The 19,415-nt window shown below is 36.0% G+C and overlaps 1 protein-coding gene across 3 annotated transcripts in view; it reads right to left on the reverse strand.

Moving 5' to 3' along the window:
* The window catches only part of CNTLN (centlein), a 239,593-nt gene that overhangs the window by 29,433 nt on the left and 190,745 nt on the right, over positions 1 to 19,415 (reverse strand). For all 3 annotated transcript variants that reach the window (XM_042455496.1, XM_042455497.1, XM_042455498.1), the window contains 4 exons: positions 17,606 to 17,703; positions 15,764 to 15,890; positions 14,364 to 14,501; positions 12,026 to 12,211 (listed from right to left, as the gene is read on the reverse strand). In XM_042455496.1, the coding sequence (XP_042311430.1) occupies positions 12,026 to 12,211; positions 14,364 to 14,501; positions 15,764 to 15,890; positions 17,606 to 17,703 (549 nt within the window). The remainder of the gene's footprint in view (positions 1 to 12,025; positions 12,212 to 14,363; positions 14,502 to 15,763; positions 15,891 to 17,605; positions 17,704 to 19,415) is intronic.

Genomic DNA, 19,415 nt, shown 5'->3' on the forward strand with positions numbered 1-19,415 from the left:
ATTCTGGTTGACTCAGATATGTCTCGGCAGATACAAAACCCATGCTAGCTAACTGACAGTAGCTTTGCATGCTATTTCCCATCATAAGGGAACAGTCAGCCAGCACCACTTACAACAACTATGGGAACCTTGATCCTTAAAATGCTGGCTGGATGCTTTTTCCATCATCCATTACCATGACTAGGTTGCCTAGAACTAATGGGGATGGGTATCCATGAGCTGTAGGGCCACAGATTCTGAGTTACAAGAAGCTATAGCCTTCTTAAGTAGCAAATGACTGCTTTATGGACATTTCAGCACGCATGCAAGTGGCAGGTTTCGGGACAACACTATTTTACAGGGATCAGTTATAATAATAAATAATACAATCTTTATTTATATTTCCCGCTCTCTCCTCATGAGAGCATTACAACAGCACAAGTTATCTAAGATTACATCAATTAATGAACAAGATAAATCATAAAATTAATACAGTCCATAGCTATATAAAATTAATGGAAGATAGGGTATTACAGGGGTTCCATAGGTGGGATCAAATGGATGGGCCCGTGGAAGAGATCCATGTTAAGTGCTTTCTTAAAATCATCTAGGGTGTTGATGCGACGGATCTCCTCAGGCAGGTTGTTCCAAGTCTGGGGGCAGCAGCAGTAAATGTCCTGTCATAGGTTGATTTCAGTCTGATTTTTGGGTACTCTAGTAATATCTTTCCAGATGTCCTGAGTGGTGCGGGGCGGATTGTGGTAGGAGAGGGGTTCCTCAAGTAACTTGGGCCGGAGCCATGTATGGCTTTAAAGGTAATAATCAATACTTTGTATGGGCCCGGAAGCTGATCGGTAGCCAGTGTAAAGATTTTAATATCGGGTGTGATATGTTCGGATCTAGATGTTTTAGTGATCAGTCTGGCCGCAGCATTTGAATCAGTTGAAGCTTCCAGGTTTGGTACAAAGGTAGCCCCATGTAAGCGCATTACAGAAATCTAAACGAGTACCAGTTATAAAAAGATGAGAGGTCCCAGGGAGGGGGCATTTCCTTTAAAAAGTGGGTAAAGAAAAACCAGCACAACATTTCCATTTCGCCAATATTTCAGATATTACACCCCAAGAACCATCCTTCATGATATCCACAGGCAAGAAACCTAATTTAATACATTTTCTTTACACATATTCAAATAACAATATCCAGTTAAAAAAATCAAAGCTATATTAAATGTAAATATATTTTAATTTTTAATTTTAAAAACCTTCACTTTTCTAACACAACAAAGGAGAAAATATTTGTAAGCATAATCACGGAAAGAAATATAAATATAAATATGCCCATGTTTTGATTATTATTATTTCCTGAACAAACTTACATGAGAATCCAGTCCAAGTGCTTCAGTAGATTCTCATGTAAGTTTGTTCAGGAATAATAATAATAATAATAATAATAATAATATAATAATAATAATACCGCCTTTCCCAGGGGAATCAAGTTGGATTACAACAGAAATATAACAATAAAATATCATAAAAATAAAAATTCACAATTAAAAACAAACCCAAACCCCAACCCTCCCCCAAACAAAAAACATAAAACTGAAGAACAATAGAAATAAGCAAACAAATTAAATTAAAATGTTCAAATACAAAATATTTGTTTAAAATTTTGGGTAGATTTTAGATGGGATAAGTATCTTCTTCAAAGAGGGAATGGGGCTGGTGATGTTGGTGAGGGGGAGCCAGTCAGAAGAGCCAATCTGGAAAGGCCTGCCGGAAGAGATCCATTTAACAGCCTTTTTAAAGGCTTTCTAGAGTGGTAGTACGACAGAGCTCATCCAGGAGGTCACAGCCCCACAGGAAGAATGTAAGAGGAGGATTTCATATGGATGGAACTTATTAATTCAGGAATTCCCTCCATTTTCTAGACAGGATAATTCCGCCATAAGGAGGAGGTTGAAGCATCCATTTCACAAATTATCCCAGCAGCAAAAGTTAGGGAGCCCTTTCGATCCAATCTATGGGGGAAATGATGGGCTGCAAAGGAGAAGGGAATGGTTGGAAATGGTTGCTTTTCACATTCTGGCTAGAAGACATCTTGTCTGCTGAGTAAACACCTCATTGGATGCACTACTGAACAAGACCATGCTACCAGAGAATCATAACTGGAATCTAAAGGCTGCAAGTGGTCCACTCTGTTCATATCTTACCCTCCATTTCAAACCTCTGTAGAAGAAACTCTGAAAGATATGGACTCTGTGGGGGAGCCTGTCACCATCTGGAAGGGTCATGAAATGCTGTGGAGCTACGCCTCATGCATCTGCTGCTGCTGAAGAGAAAACTATAAAGAGACCCTTTAAAGTAATGTGGCAACTCTGTCCTTACACAGGTCTCTCTGGATTCTAGTTTATGGAAGCAGGATTTGGCCTTGCTTTTGTTATTGAATAAAAGCATGAGGTCACTATAGAGCTGTTTCCAATCCAATTTGCTGGTCCTGTTAATGTGTGTGTATGTATTCTACTCAATTTCTGTTCAGCAGCAGCCAAAAAAGATTTAGGTGAATGTGAACAAAAGCTATGTTCAAGGAATAATCTCCTTCTTGCTATTTGGACTGTAAAGGTAAAAGCTTTTCTGGTGATTATTTATGGCTATTAAAGTATATTATTGTCAATAAAAGTTTAGTTTCATATACTAGCTTATGCCATTAATGTAGAGCCAAATTTCAGGTAATAATTTTAAAACATTAATCCTCTTGCTTCAATGTTTTGCAATCTGAGCATCATAAATGATTTTAATGCATAGACAAAAAATATGCAATTTTATGTATCACATACCTTTGTGCAGTTAGATGCTAATATAAATGAAAGACATGAAGCTTAGTCATTATCAAAATATATCTTGGCCACTATTCTTCAATATTAATTATTTATTCATGTCTAGATATGAATCCATTATGATTTTAATCCCACTCCTAGTACCAATTCCTAGAGTATACTCATTGAATGAATTGCTGCATGATATATTACCACTTATGGAAATTCCATTATTCCAAGGTCTACTAGTTTCAAGATATTCTAGTTAGGACTAGTACTGTGGGTTTATCCCATTTCATTGCATTGAGAAGTATGACATCTGTGTTTTGATTTATTAGAATCATGGGAAATTGTATTTTTCTACATTGTTCAAGATAACTGTACATTGTGTGTGAGAAGTACTTCTAAAGTATCACCTAAACACTAATAGTTTTTGTTTTACAGTATTCCATATCAAAATTATTGTATTTTTGTCTTAGTCTCTTCTCATCCCTTGACCATGTGGGCTGATGAATTCTGCAAGTCTAAAACATACGTTTCCAAATAATGGATTATTTCTTCTGCCAAAGTGCTAGGACTGAGACCAGTCCTGTTAATATAGGGGCCTGTGAATGTTGAATCCAACAAGAGACATCAGTGACTATTAGAACTGACTCCAATAAGATGATCACTAAGTCTTATTCAACCTGACTTCTTAGTTAATATTATGCAAAAGGCAGTAACACTGAATTTACACTTAGTTTGATACTGACTGAAAGGGTTCCTTTAAACACACCAAAAGAGAGACCTTTCCTAACAACCACTAATCACATAGGTTTAAAAAACTGCAGCCTGTAGGTAACCTAGATTTTGTTCTTTTTCTTCAGTAATTTTTCAGGAAGTTGGACATATGCCTGTTTTTCTTAAATTCTAATTCCAACTTTTATCATTCATATACTGTATGTTTCACCTATTGATGCACCCTAAAATATCATTCAGTGTTAGGTTTGACTTATAAACACACACACACACACCCCATATGGTTCTACGGAAAATTTTAAAGCAAGATCTTTAAGTCTTAATCAATATTTTTTCAAACCTACCATGAATAATCCCTTTTTGTCTGTGTGACTCTTGAGAAATATTGGCCCTAAATTTATGCCACAGATATCTAGGATTTTGCAGAGGATTCTGAGATATATGCTAGAGTGTATACATTGTCTGGACCTGATAGACTTTCCTGTTTCCTTGCACTGAGAAGTATGACCTACACACATCCAGCACTCTCCTGCAGTTGTACACTGCAGGGATAATCAAAGGAGTCAAAATGCTTTACTTTTCAAAGTCCTTACTTTTATACTGCCATCTAAGCCCTCTAAGGGCATGCTCCAATGAAAACCTTTTCTTGTGGGTTTTTCGGGCTATGTGGCAAACAGTAGATGGCAATCAACCTATTTTGTGTCACTGTCAATCATTTAAATTATTGTCTTCCAATGACAATGTGAACTTGGGAGGAGTCAAGAAATAATGATCAACATCAGCTGCCCATGTGGTGGCTATTGACCACAGTTACATTCCTCCTGCTGTCTTGTCTCTTTTACAACTTGCAGGTAACCACTACTTCTTGGATATTTTCTCTCAGTTTCATTATCATGCTGTTATAAGGTGAAGGTCTGGAAGGAATCTTACCATTAAAGCACTACCTATATTTTTTCTTTGATTAAAATGTATGAAAATAGGAAACTGTTTTACATTTAGCACAGCAGTTCTGCAGACTGCAGGCTGGATACCTTTTTAGCTGTAGATGCTGGGGATTAAGCACGGGATCCCTTTGCTTTCATAGTATGACTGTACCACTGTGTTACAGTCCCTTCTCTTCCCCATGCATTTGCATGTATAGTTGGTAGGACAACAACTAAAGGGTTAGGGGAGTTACTCTGTATACTTGTGCTCTTCTTAATGTACATAAAATACATTTCAAAAGTATTTTTTTGCATTTATCCTGATGACATGAGTTGTAAACCGCATCATAAAAAGCAGGGGAGGTATAGAAACCAGCTAAACCTATTCTACATTATTCCCCTTATCCAGACAATGTATATCAATCAATCAATCAATGTCCAGCTTTCTCAGGTAAGTCTGTCCTGTTTTGTTCTATTACAGGCCACTACTTTGGGCAGTGCATTGTTAATTCTTGGATCGTTCATCTTTCCTTCTTTCCTATCCCTCTCCATGTGTTTTTACTTCCTCTATCTTGCAGTATTTCCCTTTCTTCACCCAACCACTTTGGCCAGTCAGGAGAACACAGTCCTGGTCAAGTCGCTGTGTTCTATTAATTACTATGTTCCTGAGTTGAATATTTGCCCTTCCTTTGACTGTGTTTCTCTTTAAGTGCTAAATTTCTGTGCCAAATCTGAATGTTTCACTACTTCATATTTTGTAAGTATCGCCAAAGCAGGCTTCAAGACCAGAGCAAATATTTTTACCCCACCAGAACAGAATCAGTGGATAATGGACAAAATCCAGTACAGTATTAGTCTTACTTTGAATAGATCTGCTGCAATGAATATGATTTACTAGTCACCACTAGCTACTGATTTTGAAGATTAGAACTAACATTAAGATTTAGCCTTATGTTACTACATTCTATCAGTTCTTTAAATCACAGTATGTTATACTATATATACTTAACTATGGCCTGTTACAGACTGCCAAAATAAAGCTGCTTCGGGTCTCTTTGGAGGTATGCTGTTTAAATGATGCATGCATCCTAAGAATCCGGAAGCTGCACCAATGCACTCCAGTGCTTAGGAATGGAGTGTGGCTTTGGTGAGACCTCTGGACTCTTAGGGCCCATGCATCATTTAAATAGCATGCCTCCAAAGAGACCCGAAGCAGCTTTATTTTGGCAGTCTGTAACAGGCCTATAAGTCGCCCTCATGTATACGTCGAGGGCAGATTTTGGGGCCAAAATTATGGATTTTGCAATGACCCGTGCGTAAGTTGAAGGTAAAACTTGGTGGCTCCTTCACTGTGTGTATGTGTGCGCACAGCAAGAGGGACTCTGAGGCTTTTTGCTTCAGCGTTTCAACTTTGGTTTCACCCTTGACTCCCCAGACAGCAGAGGACAGTGCAGTCAGGAGAGGGAGTCTGTTTGTTTAATAGCAATCAATCACCCAGGACTCTTTCTGCTTGGCTCAAGAGAAAAAGAAATTATCTCTCTACCGCATGGGGAAATCTGAAAGAGCTGCTACCAAATTACCATAATGACTTGAAAATAAGTCGACCTGGGATGTTGTGGTCAATTTTTGGGGATACATTTTTTGACTTATAGACGGGTACAGTATATATGGTATTAGTTATTTGAATTAGATCAACAGACACTTTCTCCATTAGGACTATGAAAACGACTACTGGACATATTCTGCCCACTGTCATTTGGCTGCAATGAATCAATAATATATTTTTCTGTATTTCAGCATAAGGTAAAATATTTCAAACTTTGCAGTATTCATACATACTTTTTACACACTGAAATAATAAAAAAATAAACCACAAGGAAAATGTGATAATTTGTGTCTCTGTCACAAATTCAGTATAATTTCCAAAATAGTAAAAGATTTATATTCTCTCTCTGCTGTGATCTAGTATGATTCTACTTTCACATTATACACAGCTCCTGATGTACTGTATGCACAATATACCATATGCTAACATTAAGCAATGAGAAGTTAGCCATTAATTTTATACATTAAAATCCACAGAACTGTTATTATGTTTACAGTCTAATAGATATTCACTATCACCATCCAGGCTATGATTCAATTTGCCTAAATCTCATCTGAAGAGTGATCCTGATGGTGAAATAATTTAATCACCTACAGTATTTCTTCTCAGAACCATTAACTGTGGCAGTTTCTTAATATAAGCCTTGTTGCTTGCCCACAGCCACCAAAGGAAGCCTCTGGGCAGAAAACAGTCAGCAAATCATTCAAACAGAAAAGCACCAAGATTTTTCAGAGATATGGCTCACACAAGCCATTTTCCAGCACAGCTGAAATTGTTTACCATTTTAAAAATCTTCAGCCTTATTTCATTATCACACATACTTTGCCATAGACTGGCAAACTCTGTAACGTCAGTGCAAATGTATCATTATTTTCATGAACCATACTGAGATTTTTAAAAAGTTATTAAATGGAGCAAACAGTTGTGTTTTATTTTTTAAACTGTTTCCAAGTGACATTTATTTCCCATTGTCAATAGCTTCAGCCTTTTCGCTGGAACATTGTGCAAGGAATACTGGGAGGTCGTTTTGCCAGTTTCTTCCTCTGGTATTAGATAGTAGAGCACCTGGTATTAGATAGTAGCCTTCCATCTAAATACATTTCCAACTAAATCATTCAATAACTTCTCCCACTCAACCAATGAAAGGAAAAGAATCAGGAAGATTCGGTTTTCAATAATCTGACCACAGTATTAATCAGACAACTCTAAATACAGTAATCCAAATTCACATCAAGAATTGATTTCAGATCCATACAGAATGACAATTTAAGCACAATAATTAAATAATATAATATATGATTTTTAGCAACTATGAAGTGCAGTGCAGTGCCAGACAAAAATCCAATCATCTGGAGGGTTGAGTATCCCTAAACCAAAATGCTTGGGACCAGAAGCATTTCAGATTGTGGAATTTTTTTTGGATTTTGGAATATTTGCATATAAATAATGCTATATCTTGGAGATGGGACCCAAAGACAAACACGAATTTCATTTAATAAATAATAAATAAATAAAATTTTTATTTTTATCCCGCTCCTTCCCACGATCAGGGCGGCTTACAGCATAGGTTAAAAACAGTAGTGCCATAAACAATAAAGAAAATACAAATACAACAAGGCAAACCGTACAATCAATAAAAACAATCAATAAAATTAACAGATTAAAAGCCCCTTAGCCCAACCTCTTGGCCACGGAAGAGGAGGGAGGCCCACAGGATTTTAATCGGGGAATGCCTGTTGGAACAGGAAGGTTTTCAAGTCCTTCCTGAATTGGGCAAGGGTGGTAGTCGAGCGGAGCTCGGTGGGCAGCGTATTCCAAAGGGCTGTGGCAGCTGTGGAGAATGTCCTCCGTGTAGTGGAGGATAATCTAGCCCCAGGCACCTTCAGTAATTGCTGCCCAGACGTTCTGAGGGTGCGAGGCGGAATGTACGGGGAGAGGCGGTCCTTTAGGTATCCTGGGCTCAAGCCATTTAGGGCTTTATAGGTAATCACCAACACCTTATATTGAGCCCGGAAGCGAATGGGCAGCCAATGGAGATCTTTCAAAACCGGTGTTATATGGCTGGTCCTGGAAACGCCATATTTCGTATACATCTTATACACATAGCCTGAAGGTAATTTTCTATAGTGTTTTAAAATAATTTTGTGCATGAAACAAAGTATGTGCACTTACATTAAAACCATTAGAAAGCAAAAGAGTGACTATTTCAGCCACCCATAAAAAAAGTTTTGAATTTTGGAGAATTTTGGATTCCAGTTTGTGGATAAGAGATACGCAACCTGTCTGTGTTATTATATGCGTGTGTGTGTGCATGCGTGCGTGCATGCGTGTAACGACATAGTACAGGAAAAAAGAGCAAAATAAAGTTAAAAGAATTATGATCTAGTAGAAGTTTGTTGCCTTGTAAAGACTTTGCAAATACAGGGTTGAAAATTAACAAGGCCATAAATTGAGATGCATTCTGAGCTGTACCCTTAAAGTATTTTTTTAAAAATATTTCTATACCAGCTTTCATAGTTACAGACTCCAGGACAGTATATAAAGGTATGGCCAATTAGCCACAAAATATGTACAAATTTAAATTGGAGTTAAATTAAAGAGTGCATTATGCACAGTTAAACTTTCCATAATTCTTCTTAAGATATAGCTATCACATAGTAAGTACCAAGAACAAAGGGGAGATATATCAAAGTGTGAAAGGAAGGGGGGAAACGAAAGGAAAGGAAAACAAGGACAGCCTTTTAGATGGAGGGATAGTATAGACTGTACTTCAAAGAAGGTGGTGGTGGGAGTGAGAAAAGCACTAGTACTGACTCATTTTGCTAACTCCATTTCCCTATGTGTGGCTTTAGTATGAAATGTGTAATTTCATACTAAAGCCACGCATAGGGATTTATGTTCCATAGGTTATAGAGCCACCAAAACTGAGAGCAAGGAAGATTTTCAGCTATCTTTTCAGTAATACACCATGACAGACAAATGATTTCAGAGGACTTTTCTTGCATAAATATTTAGCAACTAGGTGAATGTCAATAACAGCTGCTCTGTTCATTATCAATATTTGACATTCAGACCTCATCGTTATTTTCCTCTAGTTCATCTACTTGGCACAACAGATAAAGTGTTTTTACCTAAAATATTATATAAAATACATACTTACTTTTGTAATTATGTTTGTACTTAACGAACATGTTAAAAAGAAAATTATCAAATTTTCTTTAAATAGATTAAGGCAGCTTTCACAATAGCATATGAAAGTACTCAGTGTTTTACAACTGATAACAATGTAGAGATATTGGAATTATACCTGGGAAAGGTTTTAAGACTTGGTGGAACCTGAGGAATGCCAGATATGCCATCATGGCAGATATATGTCATTTCCACTTTATCACTTTATAGCCAGAATTATGGAAGACTGCTAAACTACATGGGTTTAGTAAGCAACATGTTAACTCTTAAGATGAAAAAAAGGAATGAAATGCAAAACAAACAAACGAAACCAAAAACCAGATTGTGGCAATTACATTCAGGTATACATGTCTATATAAAATAAAAACAGTGACCATTTTCAAAGCAAAATGGATAATAACACAAATATTCTGGTATTAGTAAGTTAATTAACACTATCAGGTAGCTTCTGGTAACAACAAACTACTATTTGTTGTAATGTGCCTTCAGTCAGCTCTGATTTATGGAGACCCAATTCTAAGATTTTTTCAGAGGAGGTTTGCTATAATCTTCCTTTTAGGATGTGAGGGTATAACTTCCCAAAGCCACTTTCCATGACTGAGCAGGGATTAACCCTAGTCCCTTGGACTCATGGTCCAACACTCAAACGATTTCATCATAAGTAGTATGGGAAGTGTTCATAGGGATACTGTTTCAAGCTGGGTCTATAAAACATGTATATCATGCCATCAGCACCTCGAAGCCATTTGCCACACTTTCAGTTTGAAGAGAGGAACATTCTTATGCAGCAAAATCTTCATATTTCAAAACTACTATTTTATCCGACTTGGTGACTGTGGAGTTAAGAACTTATTCCCAGAGGAGCACCCCTCAAATCCTGTGGGCTGTACCTCAAACAAAACACTTTCCACAAGAAAAATTACCTCACTATTTCAGGAATACAAGTTCAAATGGCACAGCTGAATGGCAACTCCATTTTATGAGATAATATTCTGGCATGCAGCAAAATGTGCTTCAGCATCACTGAAATCTATGAGATTTAGGTGAGCATAACTAACCAGGACTCTGCTGAGCATTTTAATATGCACAGTGTTGCATCATTCGAGTTAGTGTGCTTCCTTTTCTTTCTCCACAAGCACCTCAGCTGGTTTTCAGTGCCATGTGCTTGTGTGTTCATTACTGACTATCCTAAATACAGTAGTAATTACCTTGTTAGGTTGTCAGCAAGCAAGTTAATTTCATTTAGACTTTATTAATTTCATTCCTGCTGGCTCTTTTTAGCTACCTTTACTCTTGACAACTTGGCTGTGATCTTCTCATCTGAGGGGACAAATTTAACTATGATATTTTGAAGATGGCATTTATTTGGTGAAGGATATTAAATTATAGATCTCAATAGAGGGGGGGAAAGTACTCCATTCCAGACTGTCATACTATGCTAAATAAAAGCAAAAATAGTGCCACAACACTTATTACTATGAGCTGTGTTTAGATGTACGTACTCATTTCCTGGCTATTGCTATTAGTTTGGGAGAGGGGGTGCAAACAGCATTTTCTTCTGTGTACAGGTAAAAATAGCTTTTGTGGATATGCTAGTTACTTTGAGGAAAGGACACTGTGTAAAAATACCTTTTCCAAATGCAGCATCCCCAAACATCAATTTTATAAACTTCTGTAAATTTGCAGGTGCTCTGTCTTATCTGAAAATAGTGTAGTATACTGGTTTGAGTATTGGATTATGAATCTGGAGAGCAGCATTCAAATCCCCACTCGGTCATGAAAACTCAATGGGTGACTTTGGGTTTGGGATAGAAAACAGCAGGTTTACACTCTCTAGCTGAGTACTCCTTTACACATGTCATTGCTACAACTTTCAGAAAGTACAACAGCAATAGCTCTACCCTCATCTTGCATTCCAGTTCTGAGGCTTGCTAAACTTTGTAAGGAAGAAACTGATGCTTGAGTTCACTTCTTTTCCTTTCCTTTGCAGCCCCTTTAGGACTTTAAAGCTTGCAGACAAGGAATGTCTTATTATGGATCTCTGTAAGATGGTTTGGTCAAAATGGACATTACGAATGCTCCAAATAAATACTGTTCTGGTGGATAAATAGAAGAGACAAGACTTGCAAAGGGGGAGATACGCTTAACCAAATATGAAAATAATAAATTAAACTATGTTTATTAAATACTTATATGAGATACAGTCTGCTCCTTTATAACATAATCACTAGAGAAGATCTTGGTATTCACCATTGGTTTGCATTCAATGTGACGTAAACTCTAGCACATACATTTTATATATAGTTTTACAGAGTCATTCAGAATTGGTTTCATGATTATCAACCTGAGGATAAGTAAAGTAATTCGAATGGGAAAGGAAGATAGTGTTCAGTCAAACAAATCAGGAATAAATAATCATTCGCAAGAAGGCGTTCTTCAGAACCCTTGAAAATAAGCATTGGAAGTGAATTGTTTCAGGCCAATCCCCCTAGCCCTATTAAATGTAAACTAAGTCTATCAGGGAATTGGGATGGGGCCCAAAACTAAATATGTGCTTAGTTTTTCTCTTTTCCTTTGCAATTGCACTCGCATATCCTATGAGACTTCAAAGTATCAACACATGTAGCACAGAGTGTCAGCCCTTCTAAGCATAAGACTTTATAGGCTTGAAGGGCAACAAAAACCTCTCAAACCCTGCAATTCACGTGTATTAAGTGAGCATGACTGAAGTCATGTCAAATAAATAAATAAATAAATAATCCAGATAAACCAACAAACCTTCACAAAGGTAACAAATTCTTCCACCTTATCATTTGCCATCATTAGTTTTTTCTGCACTACTTCAAGGGCCTGTTCACTTTGCCGTGCCAAGCCATGGAGTTGCTGAGAGGCAGTAGTTTCAAGTTCAGTCATGGCACATTCAGCCTCAGCCATTTTACCTTCTAGAGTGGCAAGTTTAAGCTCCTGAAATAAAGGCACAAGAAAATGATGTTGGTACATGTATAAAAAAGCAAAGTGTCTTGGTGAAAATGAATTATACTGTTACAAGTACAGCTAGATTTCTGAATATGTAAATCTACTATGTGCTCCATCTGAACAGCTTGAAATTAGAGATTACAACCTGGAAAACATAGTATTTTCTTCCAGTTCTGTCACCTTCTATGAAGAGAATGGATTTACGTAACTGGCTTCCTGAATTTTCTAAAATGAAAAAGTATCTAAAAGTTACAGCAAAACATGGAATGCTAAAGTTCCTCATCTTAAGTTAAAACAAGTTTAAATATAAAATGTTATTCTATGTTTACTTTTCTGTATCATGCTTACTACTTATTTCCTACAATCTTAGTACATACGCCTCTAAAGAGTCTACTCAAATGTTACATTACCTTGGTTCATTACTCTCCATCTGGAAGAGGCTTACTGCCATTTCCTCCTGCAATATTCTTCTGCTTAAACTTAGAACATATTATGACTTTTTGAGTTTTAAAATTATGGAATGATATGTGTCTCCTTGTGTCATATTTGGTTTAAGCTTAAAGCATTGTTTCCCTTGCAGGATATGAGACAGTTGTGAGCTTACTACATTGAGCATCTTGAAGCAACAAAACACTGCTTCCCTGATATGGGCACATGGTATATTGTATGCTGCAGGGGAAACTGAGACAGGACTCATGCTTGCTCAAGTGGAGCTGCTTGGAATGCCAGGGGTTAGCATTTCGAACACCCAAAGAAAGAGCCAAGTAAATTCAGAACTTTCTCAAGACAAACATTTTCCCTTCAAAAGGAAAAGAGAGTAGGCCTCATCCTATCTTTCTTTCTCTTCTGTTCAGATACAAAGTATTGTATGAACAGTAGCAATACTGGATTCATCTGTAATTAGGATCTCTGTTCATATCTAGGCTGAAAGATACTGACAGAAGGCCAAAGGAGATCCAAAGTGCTGTTTAACCTAACACGTAATCACTTCATGAAGAACCGTATAGACTTGATTATAAATTGACCTCATGTATAAGTCAAGAGCAAGCTTTAGGGCCAAAATTATGGATTTTGATATGACCCATGAATAAGTCGAGGATAAAATCTAGGGGCATGTAACAAAGAATCTAAAGGATGATGCAAAAAAACCAAACAAAACCCAAAGCCAAATAACTTATAAAATTCTAGCAGGCAGAACTGTGCTCAAAATAACGGCTGGGTGGATGAGAGAATAGAGGAAGGCCAGTGATTCCAGGACAGATTACAATTTGCCTTTCACCAGGGGATCAAGAGTAAAGTACAGTACAGTGGTACCTGGGTTACGAAATTAATTCGTTCGCCGCCGCTTTCGTAACCCGAAAAGCCTTCGCAAGCCGAAAACCACAGTCGGCTAATGGGGAAAAGCCGCGATTTCGTGTGAAATAGCGCGCCGAAAAGCACCAAAAATTTTTCGTAACCCGAAAAAAACGTTCGTAAGCCGGAACAGTTTTTTTGAATGGATTTTTTCGTAACCCGGAATTTCGTAAGGCGGCGCATTCGTATCCCGGGGTACCCCACTGTAGCTTTATATATTGACCTACGGATAGTCAACTCAGGTTTTTTGGATCAATTTTTACTCAAATTTCTAGACTATACATGAGTATATACAGTAGTTTCTACCTAGAGAGGTTAATAGTGGAGAGAAGAGGAATAAATGTACCATTTCATCACCCTGCCCAAACTAACTTTCTTACTTCACAAGTTGCATGGAAAATGTTTCCCTCCATTGCTCTCTGCATTTTACAATGCAGAAGGGATGCTACAAAAAATTCATCACATACCCTTACTAGTACTGCAGAAATTCATCACATACCCCTAACTAGTACTGCAGAATCATCACATACCCTAATATTACTGTCAGCGCATTCTATTTTCATTTACTTCAAATTCAAGATGCCTTCTGCATTACCAGATTTACTTTATAATGGTTCAAGTTTAGGCATCGAAGTCACAGAGATTTTGCTTATGAGCATAATAAAATCATAAACCTGTGGATGATAGTACTACTTATTTGTAATAAATAATGTATGCATAAAAAGGTTACACATGAAAAGGTAGAAAATAAATATATTTTGAGTCCAGAAAATTTGTAGTCAGATACCTTTTTCTCCAACTCCTCTTTAGCCTTGCGATACATCTGTTCATACTGTGTTTTTCCTTTTGTAGCTACGTTAAGCTGTTGCTTTAGTGAATCAATTGATGCTTTTTTGTTTGAACAGTCTTCAGTCAATGTTTTTACCTGAAGGAACATCCAGAGAATAGCTGTTCTTAGAGGAAGTATTTAGATAGAAACCCTAAAACCACTTGTCAAAATAACAACTACATTTAATTTTAGAAATTTCTTTTCTTATCTTGTGTGAAAATGTAAATTCCTGCCTTGGAACCAGTTATACTATATTGTATCCCATCAAAATCAGTAAGATTTACTGGTTATGGGATTATAAAATGCATAGGTGTTTAAGCAAGTAGCCAGATGTTAGCATGAAAAAAAAGCTACAAAAATGAGCTCTATGATGTTCTGATGAGAGCAGATATTACAATATAACCCATACTAACTATGAATGCCTATACATCTTTAGGATCTTCAAAAAAATGGCAAAGAAATTATGTTCAACTAGTATGTTATGTGCTGTTTGTAGAAATTTTTTCATTCTCGTGTTGCCTGTAAAATGTAAGATTTAAAATAACAAAATTCTTAAAACAGCAAAATACATCATAGCTCTCTAAAATATTCTTTTTTTGTCCTAAACAAGACAATCAATTTTTTTTCTGCACCATCTTAATTTCACCTGTGATTTCCCCAGCTCCTCTCTACCCCACTCCAACTTTTCTCTTGGGCTGATGATTTCTTAATAACATCTTATCTCCCAGATGGAGGGCAAAAGAGTAGTTCTCTCTGGAACTGACAAGGACTTAATGACTACCAGCACAGGCTACCTTCAGAGCCAAGTAGCCAGCACCTGCTTTTAAAGAGAATCAAAGTAGCGCTTGCCTCAAAAACTATTTCTGTGGGGGGGGTAGTACAGGGTATAGGTTTAGGGATTCCAACACATGTACCCAGCCTGGTGGGCAGAAGGAGACAAAACCCTTTATACAGATACTCTAAAAAAAGGTGAACCTTACTTCCTTTAAGTATCTGGTAAAAATGTATTAAATTATTCATGGGAAAAACAACTTGCAGAATAGCATAAAATGAATTCATGAAATATATAACACTGGAAGAAATGACATGTGACAATTATTATACTACTAAATGTCAAGACATGTGACAATTATTATATTACTAAATTTCAAGTCACCTTTACTTTTTTACATCAGCTATTACAATTAATCATTGGAATCCAACAGGATGCTAAATACAGACAAATGCAAAAAAAAATTTTTAAAAATGAAATGTTCAAAATTGTAATTCTCAAAATCTTTGGGAATAATTAAGATGATATTTGCTTGTTCCCATGATTTGGGGAAAGAACCTAACAGTGAATAACAAATGCAAAATACCTTTTCTTCAAGAGTTTGCAATGTTTCGTTAAAGCTTTTCTCCTTTTCCTGATTTGCTTTCATACGCAGTTTCCAATCTTCTATTAAATGTCTTTTCATACTTATGTCTCTCTCCATTCGAGAAACCCTTGGAATAAGGATTTAGGTGAATAAGTGTCCACAGAATTATTGAGCATTACTAGGATGGGCTTAGTTTGAATAATTAAAATACTTGACTCCAGTGAGTCTTAATTTTAGCACCATTTTTCAGTCAAAAGCTGTGGGTAACAGTTGAGGTTTTCTATATGTATAATGGCATAGCAGATAAACTGAAACATTTTAAACACCCCATTTTAACATCAGCAATACATAACAAATACATAACAATTTATTTAAGCTAATCATACTGAGATGAAGATGTAATTAAGAATAAAGAAAATACTACATTATTTAGTGCACACTGGCAGTACACTGCAAACAAAAATTTGTTAAAGTATGTTTTTGAATTTTGAATTGAACTGCGTGAACTGCTTGTGTGAATTACAAATGATTATGTAGCAGCATTTTGCATGCAAAACATCTTAAAATAATGCAAGTTTTTTTAAAAACAAAAATATAATTCATCTGTGGGTAATATATATGGAAAACCAATGCACTGATTACAAATATTACACTGCTTTCCTACATGGAGCAAAATATTTAAAAGATCTCTGTATCTCACATTCAAATAACAAACTTGTGAAAAGGAATTAATATTGCTCTTTTGGTGATGCATGCATGTATGTTTTTATATTGTATATTGCTTACATTTATGCTGTACACCGCTTTGATCATTTTTTGGAAAAGCGGGCTATAAATAAACAGTATTATTATTATTATATACTTATTGCCTTATTACTTCTAATTATTTTCTTGTGGATACACTATTTTATCCAAATAAAACACGTCAGTATGATCATTCTATTCAACACATTGCTCTTGATATCATGTCCGTAACACAGAAAATCAGCAAGAAAACCAGAGCATTATGAAAACTGACAGAAGGAATTTACATCTGAATGCACATCTCAGTATATTGGGGGCAATCAAGAAAATTACGTCTAGCAAGTACATTCAAAATTTACTATATACAATAATAGCAGGACACAGCCATATCTAAATACAAAATCTAAAATAAACAGCTACTGGGGTTTTTTAGTTCTAACTTAAGGCATTAATCAATAAAATATGCATGTTGTTCAAGCCTTTTAAGGATACCTGTATATATAAGGAGAACAAATCACATCAATAAAATCAGATTTATTTCTCAAGATTACACATTACTATGTAGTGGGAATAGTCAGGATTTTTCTATCTTTAATATTTGACTACACAAACATTCTGCAATGATGTACAATGTAACGAACTCAAAATAAATAAGCTAATTGCCCCTTTGAACTTTTTACAAATGTAAAACTGGATATTTAATCCAGTTTAAGCATCTAAACCTTGACATGTCTCTCAGCCCTTAGGCAAAGAATCACTGTATTTGAGACACTGCACAGAGGTATTCATTTAGATTTACGTCAAGGATAACCAATTCCAAAACTGAAACGTGACTTTTGTTGCTGGTCTTCTTGCACTATAGTTTATAGTTAGCTAATAATGCTTCAGTTTAAAAAGCAAACATGCCATCAGCACGTAGTGTTCTTCCCTAAAAGCCACAATAGTCTGAAATATGCATAAACAAAGCAATAAGAAAGGAAACACATAGAAATATCATTTTCAGGAAAATGTCCATACTTGAACTGAAATGCAGCAGGCATAATTATATTTCTACCACTTGGGGGAACCAGACACAACGGATACACAAAGAAAACCTACTTTTCTTGTAGTTCTCGCATCTGTTCTTCTTTTCCTTGGACATCATATTTCAAAGATTTAATGGTTGATGAATGTTTAGTGATTTCATTATTTGCATTCTAGGTTGAATAAAATATTTATTAAAGCCTCAATATTGTGGGTTTAGGATTAACCAAAGTATAACTGATAATGATCTAGTTTCAAGCAAAAAATAAATAAATTACTATTTAACAGTTTAGTCTATTTTATTCACCATTAAACAATCATTAGTAGACACTGCAAGTACAAAAGAATGTTTTTGATCATACTCGTATTTGGAAGAGCTCCCAGTTAAAGCACTTTAACATCTTTTTTAAAATGTTTGTAAGTAAATGGGTATTTCTCAGGACCAAACCAAAGATTACAAGTGATTTGCAAAAGATATAATGAACTCTGCTGTGGCTGGCCTACAGAAATTTTCTACCAACAGTGCTTCCTTACGGGTTAGGAATGGGGAACAAAAAACGAAGAGACCTACATTTCCTCTCTATTTTTTAATCTACAAAATCTACAACAGGCAAACATTATTTATTAGAATTTGCCCTATTTTTGTCAACTCTTCTATACAGATCTTTAATATTAATGGTAAGGAGCAGACACCATTTCCATCACTTTCTTCTTTGATCCTAAGACATCCTTTTAAAGTTACCCTCTCCAACACTAGCATCTTTAGAATTTTAGTATCATGAACAACGGTTTGATTTTTTACAGAATTTATCTGTTTTGTCTAGACACTATACAGAAAAATAATCTTGTACAGATTTACAAGGAACTGACTCCTCTAAAATTAGGTACTCAGCATTGCAAACTATGAGAGTGGTGAGTATGATTGTCATCAAAAGACATCTAAAATAATTCTGACTGTACATTTTTAATTACTGAAGTTCAGAGTAGATTATATTCTCCCTCTTCATCAGAGGCCGAAACACAGCAAAAATGAGTTCATCATAGGTGTGTGTCCCTATTTGCAGGTTCAGCTATTGTATGCACTCAGGGAATTTATCCAGTAGGTGTAAAACTGTGAGCAAAGAGATCAGCTAGGCAGTAAACCAAAAGACTTCTGGAATGTTTCCCGCTCATTGCAGGCTTATAACACCCATTAACATTAATGGGAGTTTTGTACATAGTGTTTTTCCCCTCCAGGGAAGAATAGATTCTGATGGATAGATTTAGGTGTAAACTATTGTTTCTAAAATATTGTACCAGTTTTTTTTGTATTGTTAACCGACACCTTTCCTCACTTAAAGGTTTAAAAATAAAATATTGGCCATTCTGCTAATTAGAATTCAGTAAAGCTGAATACCCACAGTACCCTGAAATTTTCACATTTTGCTAAAATATATAGCAGGGACTATAATGACCCTGTTTTATTGTTCACATAATGAAACAAAAATTAAATGCAGGTTCATGGAGAATGCAAACACAGTTTGGTAAAGTATGTCAAGCAGTTTAACATCTCACTGCTTCCACCCTTCAAAGACTGAGTCTATATGATCGTAAACACAATCATAATGTAAGGGATAAAGAATAATGCATAGTTTATACTCCTGAGATACAAAAAGAATGTAAGCCATAATTCTTGTGTCACAGTGCACTTCAACAGGAGCATTCTCTGGGAAAGGAAAAGTTTTTTCCAGAACAGAACAGAGAGCTACAGTCATTTATTATTATTTTTATGAAGGGAAATGTTTTCATGTGGTCAAAGAATGCCTAAGATTCTAGCATTTCTCCACTGACATGTCACCCAATCCTGAAATATATGAAGTTTAACCTGTAAATAGTTAAAATGATA

This window comes from Sceloporus undulatus, chromosome 2, assembly GCF_019175285.1.
Source record: "Sceloporus undulatus isolate JIND9_A2432 ecotype Alabama chromosome 2, SceUnd_v1.1, whole genome shotgun sequence".
Taxonomy (NCBI): Eukaryota; Metazoa; Chordata; class Lepidosauria; order Squamata; family Phrynosomatidae; genus Sceloporus; species Sceloporus undulatus.